Source organism: Bidens hawaiensis, unplaced genomic scaffold (genome assembly GCF_021521415.1).
Source record: "Bidens hawaiensis isolate Kalapana, Puna unplaced genomic scaffold, B.hawaiensis_p1.1 tig00021698_1, whole genome shotgun sequence".
Lineage (NCBI taxonomy): Eukaryota > Viridiplantae > Streptophyta > Magnoliopsida > Asterales > Asteraceae > Bidens > Bidens hawaiensis.
The window spans coordinates 360,813-378,248 of NW_027493376.1; the positions used below are offsets into that span (position 1 = coordinate 360,813).

The 17,436-nt window shown below is 37.2% G+C and overlaps 2 protein-coding genes across 2 annotated transcripts; both read left to right on the forward strand.

Annotated features, from left to right (window-relative positions):
• The first annotated feature begins 836 nt into the window (after nt 1-836).
• Nucleotides 837-2,002, forward strand: LOC143564054 (disease resistance protein RUN1-like). Its single transcript, XM_077051445.1, has 3 exons — nt 837-1,648; nt 1,745-1,871; nt 1,955-2,002. Exons 1-3 carry the CDS (start codon nt 837-839, stop codon nt 2,000-2,002), a joined length of 987 nt encoding a protein of 328 aa, XP_076907560.1.
• Nucleotides 2,003-8,071: 6,069 nt separating this feature from the next.
• LOC143564055 (uncharacterized) lies at nt 8,072-12,259 on the forward strand. Its single transcript, XM_077051446.1, has 5 exons — nt 8,072-8,193; nt 8,305-9,024; nt 9,108-9,711; nt 11,721-11,797; nt 12,044-12,259. Exons 1-5 carry the CDS (start codon nt 8,113-8,115, stop codon nt 12,257-12,259), a joined length of 1,698 nt encoding a protein of 565 aa, XP_076907561.1. The 5' UTR covers nt 8,072-8,112.
• The last annotated feature ends 5,177 nt before the right edge of the window (nt 12,260-17,436 follow it).

A 17,436-nucleotide genomic window follows, 5' to 3' on the forward strand; every position in this document is an offset into this window, starting at 1 on the left:
ATATAATTAACAAATTAGCACAAAATTAAGGATTTCAGATTATTTTTTTTTACAAGTTGCGCTTTCTTTTTATATTTCGGGTTTCGGGTTGAAGGTTTAAGGTTTAGGGTTTCGGATTTAGGGTTTCGGGTTTATTTTGTAAAAGATAAAGAGGTAAACTAAGGATATTATAAATATATATACAATTAAAATTCAAAAAAAAGATATTATAAATATATAGGGTATTAATACTAAAAAAATAATTAATAGTAATAGTAATACTTGATAGTTTTTAGTAGAGACTATTAAGTGAAAAAAATGTTGTAGGGACTATTAGACTAATATGTATATAAATAATGTTAAGATGTAATAATAATTGATGTAAAAAGTTCAAGGGGACGTATATTTAGTAAAAATGATGTAATGGGGGGTACATTTAGTAGCACCCTTGGATAAACCTTGTCTAGCTACTTACATATCTAATATTGCAACTTTTTATTAATTTAATTGGGAGAAATAACTTTATTAATTCTACCTATTTATACAAAAAAAATGGGACTTAAAAATCAGATTGTAGATACATTTTCATTTGCATACACTACTACACTTCCTTTACGGAACTTTGGTGCTTTTTAAATAACTGTAGGTATAATACTACAATTACTACAACATATTTATTATGTGCATTATAACAGAACAATTAAGTTCCTAAGAGTTGATATGTCATTCTCTGAATGAGCTATTTTTCCGTTTTCTTTAGTTCAAGATCCGAGTTAAGCTTTATCACAGAAGTGGTTGAGACAGTTAAGTGTAAGCTAGATTTGAAACAACTGAGTACTCCAGCCCATTTAACTGGAATGGAGGCTCGAGTTGAAGCCATCAATTCTTTCATGAAAAATGAGCAATATAGTGCTATAGCAATATGTGGCATGGGAGGCAGTGGCAAGACAACACTTGCTCAGCAAATTTATAATTTAAACAAACAACATTTTGAAAGCAGTAGTTTTATTGAAGTGGCTGGAAAGCAACCTGATGGATTGCTTGAGCTACAAAAACAACTTCTCAAAGATGTTTTGGGTGGAAAGAAAATAAGAATATCTAGTGTTTCGGAGGGGACACAGAAGATTGAAGAGATCTTACGAATGAAAAGGATGCTTATTGTTCTAGATGACATTGATCAACACGAACAAGTAAGTGCCTTGCTTGGAAAAAAGGCGTTTCCTACACAAAGCAAGATCATAATCACAACAAGGTATCTTGATATAAATGCAAGGCTTGCTTCCATATGCCGGAGATGTTGGATGCACAAAATTAAATTGTTGAATGATCTTGAATCATTAGAGCTCTTAAGCTTCTATGCCTTTCAATCCAAAACCCCTATGAAAGAATTCAAGGAACTTGCGGTACAACTAGCACAATATTGTGGAGGAAATCCGTTGGCTCTTAAAGTATTAGGTTCTTCTCTATTTATTAATGATGAAGACCCAATGACAAAAAATAACATGATAGGAATTTGGAGAAGTAGAATGAATTCACTGAACTCATTAAACGGAAATATCCATTTTAAAATTCAAGGTGTACTACGAAAGAGCTTTGACTCTCTACCGCATCGTAGTGAGAAGGAGTTGCTCTTACATATTGCTTGTTTCTGTGTTGGTGAATATGCAAGGCACGTGGAAAGGATATTCGAGGATGAATTATAAGCTAGATCTGGGATCTTGACCCTCATTAGCAGATGCTTTGTTACCGTTTTACCTAATGGCAGATTGATGATGCATCAACTTCTTCAAGAAATGGCAAGAAATGTAGTTTCTGAAGAATCTAAAGATCTAACAAAACGTAGCAGAGTCTGGCATGATGCTGAATCATATCGTGTGCTAAGGAAAGGATATGTAAGATACTTATTATATGTATCTTTAAGGCTTTTTCTCATTCACAACCTAGCATTCTCTAATTTGATGTCTTTTTGCATTAGGGTTCAGATACAATAGAAGGTCTATCGCTCGACATACAGTCCGGCTGATGGTACCCCTTTTCGCGGTTGATGACCCGTGTCCCGTATGTCGGAAGGCTTGTTTGGATTCTTTTGGGGAGCATGCAGTCCATTGCAAAGAATTACCGGGCTTTAAATATCGACATGATCTAGTTCGAGATGTGCTTTACGACGTCCTTAAGACGTCCGATGAACTTCTTGACCGACCCTTTAGATGGGAGATCAACCCTACGACCCGCTGACATTCTTGTTTTTAGATGGGAAGAAGGTAAGCACGCCTGCGTTGATTTGACGGGTGTGTCCCCCCTCGTTGGGCTACGGGACGTGGGTCATGCGATAAACAAGGCAGAGGCGGGTAAAGTAGCTAAGCACGAGAAAGCTTGCCTTGAGAATCAGCATGTGTTCGTACCGTTTGCTTTTGACACCTTTGGCGCTCTCGGCCATGACGTGGTTCAGTTCCTTAAGCGGGTTCAGCAGGTGGTCAGTAGTAACTCCGTTCATGCTAAGGGGAACGTTGTGTTTAGTAGGGTAGGGTTTGCTATTCAGAAGGGGGTAGCAGCGCAGCTTGTTGCCCGTCTATCTGCCGTTATTCTGTAATTGTCTATGCTCTAGAACTCTTTAAAAACGAGTTACATGACTGTTATTGACATACATCAGTACAAGAAGGGTCAGGCCACATAACAGAAAATATATACCGAATTAAATTTCAAATACGTATTAAAAATACGTTAGTCTTCTTTTAAAAATGGGTAGTACAAATACAATATCCCATAATAACACCATCTTTTTGGTTTCCAAAGTAATCTTGAACTAATAGCAATGGAACAACCGTTTTTCAAATTATATTCTAATCAATATCGGTGGCGAAAATAATTTATGAGTAGAGAGTCACACTAGTATTCTTTTACATTTCTACTGTATGAACGACACCAAAATGAACTAATGTCTTCACTATTACTAAATATAATGCTCATGAGATCCCAATTTTCATACTAAGTAATTGTTGGGATTGCCATTTGCAACCTAACTTATAGGAATTTTTATGTTGGGGAATTCCTTATCAAGAGATAATTGAAAAGAAAATTGTATTAAAAGGAAAATTGTATTACATGAGATTACAAGAGAAAAGAAACCTCCAGTTAAACTATTGTACAATGTCAATAATTCTTGGAGCAATGGAAACCAAATCTTTGACCCTATAAACATGGGATATGATATAAATAAGAGCCAATCTTGTTGATCCCATGAATCAATCAATCAATCAATCATACCCAGTAAAATCCCACAGACAGCAGAGCTATAGGTAGGGTCTGGGGAGGGTGGGATGTAGGCACACCGTACCTCTATCCAAAGGAATAAAGAGGTGGCTTCCAGAGAGACCCTCGGCTCTAAGAACATGTGTATGAAGCAAAAAAAGGAAATCAAAGTTTAACAGTTATATAAAAAACTACTACTAATTATAATAATATTAATAATAAGGTCACAGTTTAACCGCAATATAAAAGCTAATAATAATAATAATAATAAAATATGTAAGGGAAATACCATTATGGTATGTGACCTAAATAAGTTAAGTCTAAGCCCTAAGGTATTCAATTCTCTCTAAAAATCCTTAACTTTAATTCTACTTCTCCACGAATTCCTATCCTCAACCATGTCCTCGGAGAGGTTTAGGTCTATCAAATCATGCCTAATCCTCTCATCCCAAGTCAATTTCGGTCGTCCTCTACCCCTCCTCCCCTCTATAGTAATGTTTTCTACGGATCTAACAGGATTCGTCGTCTGTCTTCTCTTTACATGTCCAAACCATCTCAATCTCCACTCTCTTATCTTGTCTGCTATGTTCGCCACCCCTAATCTCTCGCGAAGCACAACGTTTCTTATTCTGTCTAGCCTTGTGTGCCCACACATCCAACGTAGCATTCTCATTTCTGCTACCTCCATCTTCCGCACTTGTGCCTTCTTGATCCCATGAATCCTTTTAATAAATATTTTATGTATTTCAATATTTAATTTGTTTCAACACGCCCCCCTTAAATTGTGGGATTTCCAAAATTCAACTTGTCTAGACACTTGTGTAGGATTCCTTCACTAACGGATTTTGTTAAAACACCAGCAAGTTGGTCTTATGACCGAACAAATGGTAGTGCGATGATTTTTTGCTTCAAAATTTTCTTTAATGAAGTTTCGATCCACTTCTATGTGCTTCGTTCGATCGTGTTGTACTCGGTTTTCTGATATTTGGATGGCTGCTTAAATTAACCCCTTGTTTATACCTCTAAATTCAGCTTCAGCGTTTAAAAGAGCCACCACCTTTTTTTTTTTGCTTCTCCAAGTAACGAGATTTCTACCAACTAAGGTAAAGTATCATGATACCTTTGATTGCCCTTATCTCCTGTCCAATCTGCATCGGTGTACAACTGAGTTTCTAGATGCCCATTAGGTTTGAACAAGACTCCATGGCCAACCGTCCCTTTGAGATATCTTAAAATTCTTAAGACTGCTTCCATATGAGCACTTTGGGGTTTATGCATAAACTGACTTACCACTCCTACAACCTATGCTATATCGGTTCGGGTGTGTGAGAGATATATCAGTTTTCCTACCGATCATCGGTATCTTCCTTTGTTCGTTTGCTCTCTGCGTTTTCTTCCATATAAAGCTTTTGATTCACAACCATATATAGGAGTATCTGCTGGTTTGCAATCGATCATACCAACTTCTGCTAGTAAGTCGAGAACATACTTCTTTTGAACATGAAGATTCCCCATTTCGATCTTAGAACTTCAATTCCAAGAAAGAATTTAAGCCTCCCTAGGTATTTCATTTCAAACTCTGTAAACAAGTTTTATTTTTTTAGTCTAGCCATTTCTTCATGGTCATTACCTGTAATAATCACATCATCGACGTAAATTATTAGACAGGTTATGAGGTCGTTTCTATCTTTGAGAAACAGTGTATGATCAGTGTTACTTTTCTTGAATCTATAGTTATTCATGGCTAAGGTGAACCTGCTAAAACATGCTCTAGGGGACAGTTTTAAGCCGTAAAGGGATTTTTTTTAGACACATGCTTCTCTTTCTTCAAAGTTATTTGTGAATCCATGTGAAGCTTCCATATAAACTTCTTCTTTTAGCTCTCCATGTAAGAAAGCATTTTTTACATCAAACTGGTGAAGTGGCCATTCTTTATTCGCAGCGACGAAAAAAAAAACTCTGATTGTATATATCTTTGCGACCAGAGAAAAAGTTTCTCAGTAATCAATCTCGTACGTTTAAGTGTAACCTTTTAGTTACCAACCTAGCTTTGTATCTTTCAATTGTACCATTGGGTTTGTATTTAACTGTATAGACCCAATGACACCCAACTACTTTCTTCCCTTATGGCAAGACACATTTTTCCCATGTGTTGTTTTTTTATCAAAGCTCTCATCTCATCTTCCATTGCATCTTTCCAATGCTTTGATTTCAAGGCTTGTTTTGTAGTTGTAGGGATTTCCTTAGCATACAAAGACAAGGAGAAAGCCTTGGCCTCCATGGATAAATTTTCGTTGGCTATGTTAGCTATAGGATATCTATTTCCCCGAGACACCTTTTCTGGAGAGTATCTTTTAGGTGGGACTCCCCGAGTTGATCTACTTGGAAACTCGTATCTTCCTGTTGTGTCTTCTTGTATTGGAGAATTTTCTTGTTCCTGTACTATCATCTTGTTATATTGTTTCGTTAGTAATTTTTCAAGGATTTCAACAAGATCAAGTAGAGTAATAGGATCAGGTGGAGTATTACTTACCTCGGATATCAGGTTGGGAGCAGTTTCTTGGGTGACACTGATATCCGGGTCTTATGTACGTGTGGAGGGATGGGACTCATTTTGGTGGCCTATCCCTTCTTCATATGTCATATATCTTAACCAACTTAATGTGTCAAGACATTATCTCTCCCCTTGACCATTGTGATGCCTCGGTTTAAAAAAAATCGCAGTTCATAATGGTGAAAATGTGCCGAGTTTTTGGATTGTAGCATCGATATCCCTTTGGGTTTATTCCATACCCAACAAAGACACATTTTTTAACACATGGATGAGTTTAGTTCAAGGTTGGAAAAGTCGCTAGGCGAAACCTAGGCGGCCGAATGAGGAGTTGGGTGTAGTCAGAGTACTCGGAAGAAATGGTAAATATAAAGAAAATTAATTTTTATATATTATATACATGTCAAATATGATAAGTACACTAATATTTATAATAAAATAAGTAATTATCAATATAAATAAGATAAATACATTTTTAAATACTATATAATTCTAAAATTTGTTAATCATCAACTAAAAAAAGTTATATTTTTTTTTTCTAATATTATAGAAATATGAATTATGTTTTATTTTTTTAAGTCAAAATCCGCCCAAGTTGACCGACTAGATTTTATTCTGGTCGAGGTAGACCACATTTTACTGATTCTTGGTAACTAGTCGGAGTTAAAACTTTGGTGGCATAACTTGTAGCAATTACTTAGGGAGTACTCGGTCTTGGAGACCTACTTTTATAACATTGGTTTAGTTCTGTTCGACTTAGGTATGTGGACGAAAACGGTGCATCCAAAAATTTGGGGGTTCAAGTGTAAGAATGGAGGGTGGTTTTTCTGGTTTCCGAAAGAACTTGTAACGGGGTTTTTGTTTTTAGGATTTGAGTTTGAATACAGTTAATAAGATAAGTGGCCGTAACAAGGGCTTCTGGCAAAAAAAAACCTTTCGTTCGAGGTTAGAAGGGCCTTGGTTATTTCTAACAGTATGCGGTTCCTTCGTTTCGCGACACCGTTTTGTTCGGGAGTATGAGTGTAAGTGGTTTGATGAATTATGCCTTTGGTTTGGAAAAAGTGTTTCATATCGGTGTTAACAAATTCCCCTCCATTATCCAACGAAAAATTTTAATGATTTTTTGAAATTGAGTTTGAATCTTGGTGTAAAAAATCTTGAATTTTTGAGAGACTTCAGATTTATTCTTTAACAGGTATACCCACGTCATTCGTGTATAATAATCCACAAATATCACGAAAAAACGTAGGTTTTGGGCCCCAATGATTGGCCCATACATTCGAGTGGATTAATGAAAAAGGTTTACCCTTGTGTTATTCGGTTAAAGGTTTTTCGATGACTTTTTGCTAACACACAAGTCTCAGAATGTGTCTTACAATTGGAAGGAAATGAATTAGGAAATAGACTATGTAAATAACTCGTAGATAGATGCTCCAATCTTCTATGCCATAGACAGGCTTCACGTTCTATTGTTCCGGCCATGAGAAAGCATTACGGTGTCACTTTGAGTCACCTCATCCACGTAATACAACCCTTGTCTTTCATTGCCACACCCAATGATCGCTCCCATCCTAATATCCTGTAAAACACAAAATGTGGGTTGCATGAGGACTAAACAATTTAACTCTTTTGTTACATGTCTTATTGATAGGATTTTATGTGACACTGAGAGAACGCAAAGACAATTAGAAAGTTTGAGCGTTGGAGAAAGTTCAATTGTTCCCCCGTTTTTTCACATTCATTATTTCTTCATTTTTCTCTTGTATATATGATTTTGTAGGCTTGGTCAACATAGTGAAATCTGATAAATTGTAACTCACAGTATCGGTGGCCATGCAATCAAGTATCCATGTTTCTTGTTTTCTTCCATTATAATTTTGAGCCATAAAAGCCAAACCACTAAATTTTGAGTAGTTTTTACAATTCATGAAATCTTGTTTAATAAAGTAATCAAAACTAGTGGCTTTTAGCATTTCTAGCTCATCAGATGGTAAATTGCAATAAAAATGGAGATAACGATGGGTTTTCGAGAAGTCTCTCCAAAACCCAATGCATGTGGTCATGGAAAATTCCCCATGTTCTTCATTTGTTTCAATATTTCATTTGTTTCAACAGAATTTACATTAAGTTGACGCGCATTTAGAGTTAGATATGAGGCTTTCTAATTAATTTTCTTCGTTCAAAATATGCAGGCAATAGCCCTTAAAACAAGTTCGTTTGAAAATATGGACAAACTAAAATTACTGCACCTCAAGTATGTGAAACTCATTGGTTCCTTTGAGAAGTTTCCTGAGTTGATATGGTTGTGTTGGCATGGATGTCCTTTGAAAACAATGACCTCTGGGTTATTGGTTAGCAGCTTGGTGGCTATAGATATGAGATACGGACAAATGGAAGTGTTTGAAGTTCCGACGGTAAAAGGAATTCAATCTTCTGTTTATTACTTGACCTTCTATTGTCTGTGGTTTAGATTATTTTCAATTGAAATGCACAATCATAATCTAAACATGTTATTCTTGGTATAGGTTCTTAATTCACTTAAGATACTAAATCTTAAGGGCTGTGACAAGCTTGTTAGAATTTGCAATCTTTACCGACTCCCTAGACTAAACATCTTGGAGCTCTGGAATTGTAGCAGTCTCACTTCTCTTTGTAAATCCATAGGAGATCTTGAGTGTTTGTCTAGGTTGGGTTTGACAGAGTGCACTAAATTGTGGGAGTATGTAAATCAACCGGGAATAACGATGCTTCCAAAACAGCCATTGTTTTCCTTACCACAATCATTAACGTGGTTGGATCTCTCTAACTGCAACCTCAGATTTAGCAATAATGATGTTTGTGTGGCGTTCCATGCTCAGTCTTCCTTTGACCTACATTTGGCAGCCAATCCATTTGAGTACATACCCAACAACATTGACCTTAAAATGCTTCGCATACTCAGCTTGTATTCTTGCTCAAACCTGAAGTATCTCCCATGTATCCCGAGTACGCTAGATGAGTTGTATATAGATTGGTGCACATCACCGGAGAGAGTAACATTCGAATCAGGTCGTTTCACTCTGCGGGAGTTTTCTTATGAATGTTGGTTCAAACTGACCGAAATTCAAGGTCTTTTTAGATTAGTGCCCATAAAAAAGATTAAAGAAGCAGATCTGGGTCACTTGCGATGGCTCAAAGCGTATGAAGATCGTAAAGTGGATCTGATTGGTGATGATATTACAAAAGGAAATATTTGGCATACCCAGGTTATCCCTCTATTAATTTCTTTCAATTAATGCATGCAAATAATTTCATATGTAACTAATTAACTGAATTTTATGTGCTGTAGATGTTGTATGAATATGGTATAATGAGTACCTATCTAAAAGGAATAAAGGATCAAATCCTGATGACATATGAATACATATCATCATCTGATTTCTTATTCTTTCTTGTGCCGTGTCATTATGAGAAAAACAGGATCCAAGGATTAAGTGTAAGTTGCTTATACAAATCATCAGGTTCTAAGGATAATGACGCGTGGAATTTGTGGATCAAAATTAGCAATAAAAGCAAGGGTGTTACTTGGGTATACAACCCAATGGTGTATTGCAAACCAAGAGTCGATGAAGATGTCGTGTGGTTAAGCTATTGGCCGATTGGTAGCATATTAGATGTTGGTGAGGAAGTCAGTGTGGATATATTTGCCGAGGAAGGAACCATAATAGTAGGTGGGTGTGGTGCTAGCATTGTGTATATGGATAGTGAAGTAAAGAAAGAAGAGAAGTGTGGGAATTATAACTCTATGATGAAAGCGGAAGAAGTAACTGGAGGAGATCTGTCTGAATTCGAGGTGACCTCGAGTTGTTACTATTTATGTCGCCATGATGTGTTTGGTCTCGAGAGCTCGTATTGGTTAAAGAAATTCTTTGGTGATAACATTCTCTATACAGGTATGTTTTTTATTTAGTTGTTTATGGATGATTTTAGTTGATATTAAATCGATCTTGATCCAAAGCCATTCAAATGGGTTAGTCTAGGTTGATATAAAAATTATATGGGTTGGTTTAGGTAAGACATATTAACTAAAAGGGTTAGAATGGGTCGGTTGAAATTACACTTCTAATTATATTGGGATATTGGTTTTTAATACTTCTCACTTTCGCCTGTTGGTAGATAAGACTTCCAACTTTCAGTTTGTCTCCCACCACTCCCAACTTTCACCCTATTTGTTTTTATCAATCTCTTGTTAAGTACTAAAGGCTAACACCGTTAGACGCTGACGTGGCTTTTATTTTTATTTTTTTAATTAAGTCAGATGAGGTGTCATGTTTGCTTGTATTCGGCCGAAAAAGCTCATATGTCGGCGGATCTAACAAAAACACCCAGGTCGTCTTGTTTACCAAAGACCGCCCTTAACCACAACACTTACCACCGTCTGCCATTGCCATTCTAACGTGATCTGAACTTGGAATCGCCATTGTCGTTGTCGTTACATTGTCGGAGAAACGTGTGGTAGCAAAACCGTAATTGTTCATCCAGACACACCAAGACCCACCACTGGTTATTACAGTACCGTGGGATGTCAACGCCATTTTTCGACTAAAACCACAGGTTGCCACCCACGATGCTTGCCAGGAAATCGAGTGTGGCGACTAAAACCAAGTGCTACCACCTGCTCTTTCCCATTATCGAGTTTCAACAGGGAGACAACTAATTGGATGGTTGATGAGAGTATTGTGCTTGTACCTTCTTCAATTTGAATGGAGGAGAGCAACCGAACTTCAATTTAAGCAGAGGAGAGTGCATAAATGGAGGTATTGGTAGATAAGGATGGCGGCCGGAGAAGTGGTGGCGGTGGTGGTGATGTCTGGAAGTGGTGGTTGTGGAGGGAGGTTGGAGGGTGGAGAAGATGATAGGCTTATAAAGATTAAAAAAATGAAGCAAAAGTTAATTTCCAAGCATTCATGACATCTCATCTGACTTTAAAAAAAACGCGTAAGTGTCTCCACTAACGGCGTTAGCCTTCAGTTAATGTGGGAGTGATAAAAACAAATGGGGTGAAAGTTGGGAGTGATGGGAGACAAAGTGTAAGTTGAGAGTGTTATCTACCAACGGGTGAATGTTGAGAGTATTAAAAACTAATATCCCAATTATTTTTGGGTCAAAGCAGGCCGACAAATTTAAAGAAATGGATCGATGTAGGTTGGTGTCTTAAAGAAATGGGATAGGGATCAGAATGGGTTTGGGCTAGCACGGGTTTCCACACAAGACGAGTTTCAGCGCAAAACATGTTTCGGATCGGGTTGGGTTTGTTTTTTATCAGGACATATTTCGGGCCGAGACGGGGTTCGAGCCAAGACGAGTTTCGGAACGGGGTCGGTTAGATGGGGTTTCGGTTCATAACCGGTTTCAGGCCGGCACACGTTTTGGATCGGAACAGGTTCAGTTCGGGTTTTGGGCAGACACAAGTTTCTGCACAGGACGGGTTTCTGGTCGAGGCTGGTTTTAGCACGGGACGAATTTCGGATCGGAACGAGTTTAATTGGATTTCTGACCGAATCGAGTTTTGGTACGGGACAGGTTTCTGATTGGAACGTGTTTCGGTCCGGCACGAGTTTCCGCACCCGTTCCGAACAGAATCTTGTTACGATCGGAAACCCATTCTTACCTGAAACTCGTTTTGCCCAGAAACTTGTTCCGATAGAAACTTGTTACAGCCCAAATCCGTCCTGACCCGAAAACCATTCCGACCTGGTCCCTTTTGCTCCGAACCCGTTTTGACTCTGATCCGTTCCAACTTAGCTAGACCCTTTCCGAACCGACCCAAAACAACCTTTTTTTTATTTGATGTGTTTCGACCCTAACCCGTTAGGACTCTAACCCGTTTTAATCTGTGACCCGTTCTGACCGACCCTACCCAACCTTTGCCAATCCTACTAATGTTGTAACAAAATCGCAGATTCACATAGATGGAGAAAAACTCATCAGTCAATGCACTTTATGGAGTGGAGAGATTTCAAATACACATATTACAAAGTACGTATTATTCTTGAGTTTGATCCTATCACTTAGTATGATGATTTAGCTTTCTTGAGTATTATTTCAAAAATACAAAATTTCTATTAAAATAAGTATAAACTATTATTTAGGTTATTTATTATACACATTTCTTTATAAAAATCTATTGGTTTCTATGAATCAACTAGATATATAAACTTCAAAATATATAAGTGGTTTTTCTTACCCTTTGGTTTTATTTTTGTTTTTCTTTGTACATTTCAGATAATTGAGGTGGGAGTTAACTTTAATAGTGAAAAGGAAATCGACAAAATACATGAGGCAATATCTAGTATTGTGGGAGTTGAATTTGTTTCCGCTCATAAAGAAATGGGCAAACTAATTGTCACCGGATATGTTGATTCTATAGAAGTGGCAACCTGTATGAGGGAATTTGACAACATGGTGGACATCTTATCTTTTAAAATTATCTTTGAATAGAAAGTAATTACAAAATTGATTGTTGAGGCTTTAGCATTTACAATCTAACACGTTAATTGCATTACTATATATCACATGTTTACCAAGGTACTTCATGTTACACAATTAAATAATGATTAAAATTAAAATACGAAGAATTGCATATCTTTTTTTTTGTTATCTTGTACATAGGAAAATAAACAACATAAAAATCTTTATTAGCTCAAACATACAAATAATAATAAAATAGGTTGATTGCTCGATTGTTGTTATGCATTGGTCTTGAACTTTGATGTCATGTTGATGTAATCTTCTAATAATGGATATATATGATGTTCTTGAATATCTTTTATTATTTTGTATTTTATTTTCTGAAACCCCCCCCCCCCCCCCCCGCCCTTTCTCAAGTTGAGTAGTCAGGTCTTCAATGCTCAACTTGCTAATACAGTCGTTAAATATTCTCTCATTGACAACCTTTGTAAAACATCTGCTAACTGGTCTTCAGATCGGACGAACGGTAACTCTATAATGTCAGTCAAACTCTATGTTTTTTATACGACCGTGTTGGACAGAATTTTTTGAAATTTGTATTGCGGCTTTTTTATCACATATAATCCTGCTTGCATTGGTTGGAGGAAACCCGATCTCAGTCAAAAGTTTGTGGATCCATATGACTTCTGCTAGGCCTCGTGCAATACCTCTGAATTTAGCTTCGGCACAAGATAAAGCAATTCTGTTTTTTTGCTTCTCCATGTAACCAAGTTTCCATCAACCAGAGTGAAGAATCCTGATGTAGATCTTCGTATGTTTGTTTTGTTTGATCACCTGTCCAGTCTGCATCACTATATAGCTGGATCTTCATATGTTTGTTTTGCTTAAAGAGAACTACATGACCAATAGTCCCTTTGAGATATATGATGATCCCCATTACTGCCTCCATGTGGTTAACTTGAAGTTGGAGCATAAACTGCTAATCACTACCACTGCATATGTAATATCTCGACGAGTATGTGATAGGTATATTAGTTTACCTACCAGGCGTAGATATCTTTCTTTGTTTGTAAACTCGGCTTCTTCTTCCATACGAAGTTTATGATTCACCTTCATTGGTGTGTCGGCAGGCTTGCAGTCAACTGTTCCCGTTTCGGCCAGAAGGTAAAGTATATATTTCTTTTGGCATATAAAGATTCCTCGTTTGGATCGTAGTACCTCTATTCCAAAAAAGTACTTAAGTCTTCCCAAATCCTTCATTTCAAATTTTGTGAATAGGTTTGCCTTCAACTTTCTCAATTATTCTACATCATTACATGTAATGATCATGTCATCAACATATATAATTAAACAAGACACAAGTTTACCTCTATGTTTAAGGAACGGTGTATGATCGGAGTTGCATTGTTGGTATCCATATTTCTTCATTGCTATGGTTAATCTGCCAAAACCATGCTCGAGGGGATTATTTGAGACCGTAAAGAGATTTTTTTAGCCGACATACTTTATTTGCCTTGAAATTATTTGTGAACCCGGTGGAGCTTCCATGTAAACTTATTCTTCTAATTCTCCATGTAGGAAGGCATTCTTAACACTTGTTTTGGTCAAAAATTGTCGAAACAATAATTGAACAAATTCGTTAAGTGATGTAGTGTGTTCTTCAATAATATGATGAATAGATGCGGTAAAAGTAAAGGGTGACACAACGATGTAGCGAGAAAAAACCTTAGATTCTGGTGAGGATCCTCGAAAAAATATCTCGAGGGGGGAAACTACCTCTTGCCTCAATTTATTAATAATGAAAATGGTGTAATAAAAATTGAGAACTGATTTCGGGGAGGAGTTAAAGTAAAAAGAGTGAAAGTGTTGTGTGGTAATTGAATGTGTCTTATTCATAGTTTCAGTCTCATTATATATGAATATAACCTAACTAATATCACAATAAATCCGGTTTTTTGGCGTGTTCACCACTCCTAGCTGTTATAGAAGTTTTCTTTAAGTTTTCACTTGCTATTTGACTGAAAGTTCAATTCTTTGGGCTGACCAATCCACTAGTCGTTGCATTATAAACCTCAAGGAGTAACCTGCAAGTATAATTAGTAAATAGAAATAACTGACTCCGAGGATCCCGGAGCTTTACTTGGTCAGCACTCCTATCCGTTATAACTCTTCCCACACGTTTTTCTTTACTTATTTAGTAAGCCTTTAACGAGAATTAAGTCATCAATATTCAACCGCAAGAATAAATCAAAGGCAAATATCAAAATAAATCGTTAGTAAGTAGGATCATGTAAAGGATCCCGAGTCATATAATAAACCGTTAGTAATCAAGATCTCGGCGAAGATCCCTACAGGGATCCTAGCAAAATTTGCCAGATGTTATCAAAATTTGGCAGCTGTTATCACCATTTAAGTTGTTAAGTTTTCAAATCGTTGTCTGTTGAGGTAACATTCCGTCTTGAGGCCCCTATCCCAGAACCCTTAAGCCAACTCCTACTTTGTCTTGTCTTGAAGCCACGTGTTTCTTTCCTTCATTCCAAATTGTATGTGAAGCTCTTAGATTGAATGAGATATGCTGATGTAACCAAGAAGCAACAATTCCTTGTACACTTGGATTGACAAACATTTTATAGCATTTATTAATTTGATTGAAAACAATATGTAACATGAATTAATAAGTGTCAAAGGTTCGACATTTTTTAAAACAAGTTGTAGTATCTTGTTAGGATACGAGATGTCACATCTGCCCAAATCCGACCCGATCCAGGTACCCGTTTTCGAATCCGATTCTTTTTATGATTTAAAATTTGATTATTAATCTTTGTAAATTTAACATTAAATAATTTATATATATATATATTTTTATATTACTTACTAATAATAATAATTCCTTTCCGCCGTCCCGCCTCTTTCTCTTTCTTGTCGCCGTCCCGCCCTTTTCCTCTCTTGTCGCCATCTCGCCCTTTTTCTCCCTTGTCGCCGTCCCGCCCCCCTGCTTAACCCTTACGCCTTGAACCTTTTTTTCTTAACTTTTTGCTTGTCCTTTGGTTCTTCCCGCCTAAGGATGTCTGCGCAGCTCCACGCGCCAGACTCCTTACAAGGAAGCCTGCGTGAAGATCAGTTGTTCCTGCGATACGCGAGGCGAAATGTTCTCGCAGCGCGCTAAGAATGGTAGTTCTTCCCGCGGCGCGCTAAGAATTGTAGTTCTTCCCGCGACGCGCTAAGGATTATAGTTCTTCCCGCGGCGCGCTAAGGATTATAGTTCTTCCCGCGACGCGCTAAGGATTATAGTTCTTCCCGCGGCGCGCTAAGGATTGTTCTCTGTCTGCCTTCGCCCTCGCGCGCGCTCGAGTCTTCTCGCGCTAGACCTTAAGTCTTTTCTTCAGTTTTTGTCAGCCTGTATATCTTATCTTTTGTTTGAGCACTGTAGGTCAGTTCCGACATCTGTCCGAAAAGCCACTTTCGGCGCAGCATGCGCACCAATCCTATTGGTTGACAGAAAAAGTGACTGACATAATCTTTTGAAATCTTCTTTTGCATGCCTTGAACAGTGCTTTATCTGACACCTCCCATGCTTTGATATGTAACCTGTCAGCCTTCCCCATCCCCTGCAGCTGCCGGCATATCTTTTGATATCTTTTGCTTTTGTTTTCTTATGCTTTTTAATATCTTTTGCTTGATTTGATAAGATCTTTTCCCCTTTTTAAGGGATTGTGTTCCCTTGGGTTTTCCTATAAATTTAGCTATTTTCTTAACACTACACACACTACACTTAAACACTCCCCAAATCTCTCTCTCCCTTTGCTCTCTGCCGTAGTTTCCTCAGCAACGCCACCACTCTCTTGCCTCCGTCTTCTCTTCTGTTCTGCCCAGATCTCGGTAATTATAAATATATATATTTAGTTTTAATTTGTTTAACTAACAAAAATCGACACTTACTGCATATATTCAAGTCATAAAAACCAATCGTTAAACCAATAACCTCTTATTTATAGGTTAACTTGTGCTTGTTTAAAAGTTGGTTCTTGCATTATCTTTCAACGCACCGTTTACAAGTGAGTAATCTCGTACTTAATCCCCTTTTATTTTTAACGTTTTGGGATGTTCATGTGTTCGTACAACTTGAGTCTTAAACTTGTTTATGAAATTTATGTGCGCAAAACCCCATGTGTTATGGACGTTTACTTGGCTGTTTATTTGTATGTGTGAATCATTAACCGCTTTGTTCGGCCTATTCCGAAGTTTTCATGGATCCATTAGATGAACACGGGAGACCTATCGTTTACGGTTTTCTTGTTTTGTTTACACATGCACGTATGATTATTCGTTTTTGTGCTCGATTGGGAGCACGGATTGAACTATGAGCTATGATCTATTTAGGCTTGATCACAATCTGATTACACCCTATGTTAAACCCCAGTTAGGCACATGTTGCGCGCAGTGTTTGTTATTATCTATTTATATCTATTAAACTTGATTTCTCACCGACACGCAAGTGTTGACGTTTTATTTTAACACATGTTCAGGTTTGCTGTAGCTGCTTTTGGAAATCTCAAGGACACGTAGGATGTTTTCTTTTTCTTTGGACCTAGATTAAAATGTAACAAGACAAATTATGTTATTTGAATATTTTGTGTTATGATATGATTTATGTTACTTTACGATTCGTGTTCTGCGCGTGCGCAATGAAAATGTATTTATTAAATATTGACACCCAAATAGTGTCACGAGTAATGAAACAATACGTGGCGCCCCGATGTATAATCCGCCATCGGTCGGGGTGTTACAGATTGGTATCAGAGCTCCGTGACTTTAGGATAGGTGGTTAGACGTAACGACCTAGAATACCTAAGAGTCCCTTTTCGCGCATGAGAAATATCTCATGTTTGCGCGCTAATTGTTAATTTCTCGATATTTATAAAATATGCTTGCGCATACGCAGCACATGATTTCGTGTTTTATCCGCGATCTTTCGATTTTTATTGTTAAATTTCAATTTATTTCTTTACTTACATATTCGTTTGTTGTTGGGATTTAGCATTGAAAATCCGAAAAGTCATGGTGATACATGAATAGTTGATTTTCAATCCCCATTAACTTTATGTTTTAAATTGAAGATTTGAAAAGTCATGGTGATACATGAATTGTCAATCTCCAATACTCATTTACTCGTACATTTTAAATTGAAGATTTGAAAAGTCATGGTG